Source organism: Cupressus sempervirens, chromosome 11 (genome assembly GCF_028749045.1).
Source record: "Cupressus sempervirens isolate cs-2001-9-10 chromosome 11, ASM2874904v1, whole genome shotgun sequence".
In the NCBI taxonomy this organism is placed as follows: Eukaryota; Viridiplantae; Streptophyta; class Pinopsida; order Cupressales; family Cupressaceae; genus Cupressus; species Cupressus sempervirens.
The window spans coordinates 834,094,808-834,101,867 of record NC_143128.1 but is presented as its reverse complement, the minus strand read 5'-3'; the positions used below and the strand labels follow the sequence as shown (position 1 = coordinate 834,101,867).

Here is a 7,060-nt window from a genome sequence, read left to right as displayed (position 1 = left end):
CAAGTGTAGCATAATACTATGATGAAATGAAATAAGTAGAAATTAAAGCTGATGAAAACATTTTGAAAATCATTACTACCACATGAAATTTAGTTTGCATAAGATTTTAAAAAAAAATCTAATAACAAGTAAAATATAAATTTACAAATAAAATTAAAAATATATAATATGATAAGCTTTTGATTTAAAAATATATTTAAAGCATCTTGTATAAGAATCTTTAAAAAAAATCTATTATTAATAATAAGAAAAATGATAATATAAATTTCCTATAAATCAAATATATAGTTTGACATGCTTGTAAGACTATATTTTATCATTATTTTTAATTCACAAAACATGTAATTGTTATAACTTTATATATTATTTACATATAAATAATCATAAATGATATATATCTTTAAATACAAATTCTTTAAGAAATGTATTTCATGAGTCAAATGATGAACGTTACATTTGAAGATTAAGCATCCTTATTGAGACAATCAGTGGAGATTTTGAAATAGTTTTATTAAACTTGAAATTAAGTTTATATTTTTTCAAGTATAGTTTTTTTGGATGGGAATTACGATAAAGAGGGATAATAATATAATAATAATAAATATTAATATAAACAAGAACTACTGAAAAACATAGCTTTTAAATGATCATTTTGGGGAAAGGCGTGTCAATATTGTACAAAGTAAAAAATGAGGACTTCAAAATTTTCAAAACATGCACAAGAGCCACGTTGGAAGCTGCATGTCTTCCAAGCTAAAGCATTTTAAATATTTTTTTCAAAATTTAGTAGGTAGGGAACGACTGCTTGTCAAAACATTGGTAAACCAAACACTTTTGATACGTTTGAGAGGCGGTGTGACAAGTTCAGCTCCTCAAGGTAGAACCTTTCTAACATCTGTTGTAGCTATCACAAAATGAAGATAGGAGTGTCGCTTAAAAGTGTAGAAGACAACGTCAATTGTCAATGATTTGAAGATGGGCTTCATGGCAAATATGCCAGAAAAGATATTCAAACTTACTGTTAATTTGGAATTAATTTATTTTAGTGCTCTACTCCACACTTGTACAACTTCAGATTGATGCTTGCTTTTAAAATTTATTCTCCAATTATAGCTACCAAACATTTTCATAATCTTCCTCTATTTTTTATCAAAGGTGAACACAACCATGAAAAGAGGGAGAGAAATTGATCATCTATAAGGTTTGGAAGCTTCAAAATTCGCCTATCTTACCAATAAACACGTGACTAGATGAAGTGAAGGTTGAAATGAAGAATGGGGTTTTGTAGGTTTTTGTTCTGAAGATTGAATAGGTGAAGAAAATGATGTTATTACAGTCAATATTCAAAACTCTGTAATTTTTTTCTCACACCTCCTAGTTCCTTATGAATTAAATGGTTCTTTGTTATGAATGAGTATCTTGCACTCTGTCCTCCTTGAGCATAGTCAATCTAACCATGGCTAATATTTCTTGCCAATCATATCACATTCAGGCTAGCTCCTGTTATTACTATTTTATGACTTACTTGAATGTTTGCGTAGACTTTTTGTGTGGGCTTGATTGTGGTTCTATTTTAATAAATGTTTCAAACACTTGCAGGTGTTTTTCTTGAGATTTAGTAGATATTTATTTGAGATAATCTTTGTGTATTCTATGGGAAAGTCATTAAAGAGATCTTACATTGCATGTCTCTTATTCAAGGCTTTGTTAATTCTGGAGCTCTAGTTTAGCCAAAAATGGATAATGTACTATATTTAGTGTTTGTTGAAGAAAATGTTCTAGTTGATGGTTGTTGTATACAAAAATTTCTACTACCTCTGGTTAAGGATTTGTATGAATTCTTCTGGTTACCACGCCAACAATTTACTATTAATATGCTTTTGTTGGAATTTTTTTATTACAACTATTAATTTTTTCTATTTCAATTAAGCAATTTGTTGCACAAATTCATGAGGAAACTTCTGAAAATATTCAATCAATTTGTTGCCCAAATTCACGAGGAAGCTTCTAGAAATATTCGATCAATTTGTTGCCCAAACTTAATTCACAAGGAAGCTTTGGTAACAGAGAGAAGCTTCAAGAAAGATTAGATCATACATTACAAAGTTAGATATAACTTTTATTACATGCTTGTACTTGATTGGCCATACATTTTTTTTAGAATTTCTTAATTGAAAAAAGAAAAAAACTACAGGCAAAAATATCTGTGGCCAATCAGAAAAAAGGAAATATTCGAACAAAATTAGAAATAATAAATTAGTTAGCTGAAGACTTTGCAAACATTGGATATTTGTTTTAATTTTTTTCGATAGCACAATGCAAACAAATGATAAGAAGTGCATGCGAAAACATTAGTCTCAGCATATAGATAGGTGGGACTAATAATATAAGTTTAAAAGATTAATAAAAATTTCATATCAATGCCAAAACCCATTTAAATCCTGTAGTAAACACCAATCTTTAGAATCTAAATACTTCCCGATTAAAAAAGCTCGTCAAAGAATCATGCTTGAACATGGAAACTTTGATCAGTTGATTCGCTCTTCACAAATAAACAACGCAACGGATTTATCTCTGAGGACTGATCTTTCCCCGGAATTAGTTGAAATGCTGTCCAAAACTCGGAGTCTTCAGAAAACAAAGCAGCCCTTCTCCATGTGGTCATGCAATCGGTTCTCTTTATCTCCTCTGGCTTTCTCCTAATTCACTCTAATATTTATGTAACCTTAAAATAGCGAGACCAGGTATCGTTTTGTTAAATAAAAAATGATTGACAACGGGGAGGCCGCAGGCAAGAGTTCGAGCTCGGCCCCCGCCAGTTCGTCCACAAAGGAGGAAATTAGAACAGTTGCTCATAAAATTGCAGCGCAGCAGGTGCAGATTTCTAAAGCGGGCGTCTGGGGAGTTCTCACCGCAATCTCTGAAAGAGCGCGCAAACGCTCCCAGGCATGTGAAAACCCTACTTCCTTAAGCAACCAATGCAAATTTAAGACCATCAGTTTTCTAGTATAATATTTTCGGGATGGGATTAAGCGAAGGCTTTTACTGGGTTTGGCGTAAGCCTGAGATGCATTTTAAAGATTTGTAAATACAGCTATATCTATGAACTTGAGGCATATTGTTATATCGCAACGTTGCAAATGTCTGATGGAGTTATGGGCTGGCCTGTTGGATGGGTGATTGGTAGTCGACCAAGCTCGTTGTTTCTTTATTATTATTTTTATTATTTTTCTACAATCCTTGTGGAGTATCTCTATTATCATTACGCTATCACTGTAGTCGACTAAGCTCGTAATTTCTTTATTATTATTATTATTATTATTTCTCTACAATCCTTGTGGGGTATCTTTATTATCATTACACCGTCATTAACCTCAGAGAACATTCCCTTTTTTCAAATTGGTAAATAGAGGGTTGCAACAAACTGAGCTATTGGAATACCTATGGTGGTCAGTGTCCAAATAGGAAGTATTACTGCACTGACAAGAGCGTGACATGAAGTTCTTGAGGAATCTATACCCAGGTCATTATTCTCTTAGTTCTCCATCTCGACCACATCCCATAGTGTCCCCTGCGACTATCACACTACAATCTCATCTGCATCAAGAGGATACAAATTTGACAAAGCAATGTAAGTTTCTGATTATTTTGGGCATTGGGCTGTAATAGAAAGTATCGTTTCTAAGACACCACGGTTCATTGCAATGGGATATCCTAACTTCATTTTAGCTGTTGGGAATATAAGGGCTAGCAGCTTCGGGGAGGAGATTGTTTATTGGAAAGATATTCTATTAGCATGTTTATGTACGTTCAGCGATTAGCTGATAGGAGTGATTTGTCTAATTGAATGCAAGTAGAAGAAAAGGTTTTCTGTTAGAAGAGAGCAATGTAATCTTAAATGATGATTGCAGTAATGTAAATCTGATATATGGTGCCGAGTTGACATATTACGAAAGATTAGATGTAACAAAGATAAGAAATATTATAAGTAAACAAAGATACTCCTTCAAGAAGTGCCAATATATAACAGTCTCTGTAATGTGGTCAACCATGTTTGGATTTGCTATCCATATAATGAATGGGTGTGTATGAACAGAAACTATGAGAAATGAGATTAAATATGAGAAGAATCATGGAGTGGTATTAAAAGTTTTGATTGTGTAAAACTCTTGAAAACGAGAATACATATTTTAAATCATTCCTCTCAAAACACTTGTATACTGTACTAATTCGAAGTATGGATAACATTGGCACGCTTCAATAGACCCCAAAAAAATTCTCCTTCAAATATTCTAACCTTAAAGTAGACCATGTTATATTTTTTTAGACCTAAACATCATCACAATCTAATCACATTATCAAGAATTCAGAAGCAAGTGGAAAAAAGCAAACTAATCTAAAATTCCAGCTGCAAACTTTAAGCAACAATAGATTTAGAACCCCATCCACAAATTAAATCAGTATCTCAAGGTTGACCCAGTCAATTTAATTCCTTCACAGAAAATATATTGGTTGTTTAATAAGACAAAACATAGTTTTCAGGAAATATATTGGTTGTTTAATTAGACAAAACATGGTTTTCTTTCCTATGCTAGAATGAAATTTTGGATCCACACAGCCTAGTTGCTTTCTTGGCTTGAAGAGAGTTTAAAATTTCATGTTCTTTTCTAATGACATCAAATTCAAAGATCTTTTTCATCTTGCATGACTACATTATAAAGAATTTTCTTTAAAATAGAATCAACTTCAATTTTTCAACCAATTATTTTTTATTTTTGGTTTTTTAACAGCAAAAAACAAAAAACCCTGTCAATTATTGAATAGTCTGGAACATCTTCCATTAAAATAAGTAGAATGTCATGCCAATAGATATGGACTTGTGCCAATCCATTTAAGACCCCAATTTTTATCTGTCACAGAAATTCTACAAATCTGAGAAAAAGACAGAATCAATGACTCATTTAACCCCTTCAAAAATGATCCAAACCTACAGTAAAATGAGTATGCAGCTAGATCATCATTTGTCCGAACTTGACCAAATCTACAATTGATAAAATCATTCTCAAAATGTCCTACTCAAATAGAGTACCAGTTTCCTGCCTAACCACAGTGTACATAAGATAGTCTAATTTTGAATCACTTCCTTGAGGCTGCAACACTACCACACTTTTCACTATCAAGCTTGTAGACAATCAATGTGAGGTGAGAAAAATAGACCATGTCTGCATGCTACAGATCACTGCTTTTTGAGGTTTGAAAGCTATCAATTTGTTTAGAGAGATCCAATATTATAATTGTGCAAAGCAGATTCTATGAATCCTTGAAGACCTGGATCTTCAACAATGCATTATATATAAGCAGGTTGAAATTTGATAATAGTTATGACAGTCGGGAAAAAATTGAGAGCGAGGGCACTGCAGTCCTTCGAGGTGACACTCAATTGTAATGCGAGTTTGGCATCTGCAACTGCATTGTGCAGTGGAATCAATAACATGGATGAAAAGACAAAGGCTGTTGAAAGAAAGCTCCACTGCTGAATTCAGCCAAAAGAGTTATGAAAAGTATGCAACAGAATCTACACATGCAAAGCTCCTTTATTTTGAATACTAATTGAAATCAGAGGTAAACATAAAAACCCTTTATTTTAAGTATTAATCGAAATTAGAAATTCTAGGTAAACGTAAAAACCTTTTATTTGAAGTACTAATCCAAATCAGAAATTCCAGGTAACCTTAAAAACTCTTTAAGTACTAATTGGAATCAGATATTTCCGATGAACTCGAAAACCCTTCAAATTTTAGCACTAATTCAGAATCAGAAACATGAGGTAAGATCCAAAACCCTTGTTCCACCGAATTTCAAGCTCTGCAAATGAAGATGCTGCCTTTCAGAGATTTTCAGTACAGATGAACGGAATTGTATGAGACCATATTTAAAATTGGAAAGTGAAAAGAAAGATTCACAAGATTATCAGAATACACATGGCTGTGTAAGTGTGGATCCCACAAATACATGGTCTGCAAATGTTCTCTCTGAATTCCATCTATCGATAATACAAACGAATAAGGTTCCAAACTTTGCCTGCATCACACCTTTTCAACGATGCAAGAATGCTTTGTTTCCCAGCGGTCGCCTTCAATCCTCCTTTTCCCATATCCAACGCTCTTTTCCCATCACCATCAGATGAAATAAGTTCTGACAGAGTCTGTGGAATGGGTGTTGTGGGAAGCTTCTCCTACCAATAAGCTATTGACAACCTCTCATTTGGCAAATTTGTGGCACTGCTAGGTGCTATTGCTTCTGACCTGTAAATTGCAAACAACCAAAACTCATTATAAAGTGGGTTAGGGTTTGATGGCCTGAGTGATGACGAGGAGCCTCTTCTGCCGCCGTGATGCATTGCAGATCTTGCATATCTCGTAAATGATGAGTAGCCAGACGCCATTGTAGAAAATGAACATGGGAGATCAGTGACTGCTAGTCTTGTGAAGGGTAAGGGTATAGAAATGCGGGAAAAATTAGAAACTTGCTGAATGGTAAAAAGAAAGTATGATCATTGAAGAAATTTCTAACGTTGAATTTTTTTACACTCATCATGAAATCAATCGGAAAATCCAAAAACCGGGGAGGTCTTACAATATTTCCATCAAAATAACAATTTCCGTGACCAAAGCTCCCACACTAAGCCTATCGATTTAATCATCGGTTTATGCTCCAGTAGCAAGAATGTTTCCTTGAATAATTTGACCCATGAAATTATAAAGAACATCCAATTTATTGGGAAGAACTGCTAAATTAAAAAATATGTAAAAATAGAGGAAAAAATAGCCATTAAAAAAAAACACAAAATGAGTGTGCACCTTATTAATTATGGATTTTGTTCATTTATTGAGGCTCTTGTGCTGCCAAAAATACTGCATAGTCTACATAGATTGACTTCAAAGTTCGAACCAATAAATCTGTTACTACTTACAAAACACATAATACACAGTCAAGCTACAAAACAAATCAGAGATGGAGACTACAAGGCAAGATCATGTGATCTGGGGGCTATAAATTG

General features: G+C 33.3%; 1 protein-coding gene across 6 annotated transcripts in view; it reads left to right on the top strand.

Moving 5' to 3' along the window:
- Nucleotides 1-2,452: 2,452 nt before the first annotated feature.
- LOC149532146 (SMAD/FHA domain-containing protein) overlaps nt 2,453-7,060 on the top strand; it is a 211,519-nt gene continuing 206,911 nt past the window's right edge. For 5 of the 6 annotated variants that reach the window (XR_016358488.1, XM_089808858.1, XM_089808859.1 and 2 more), the window contains exon 1: nt 2,453-2,946. Coding sequence is in view for 4 of the 6 variants with exons in the window: in XM_089808858.1 (XP_089664984.1) it covers nt 2,767-2,946 (180 nt within the window). In the remaining 2 variants the exon portion in view is untranslated. Of the gene's footprint in view, nt 2,947-3,497; nt 3,632-7,060 lie in introns of those variants that run through there. The other variant, XM_089808861.1, reaches the window with a different exon arrangement.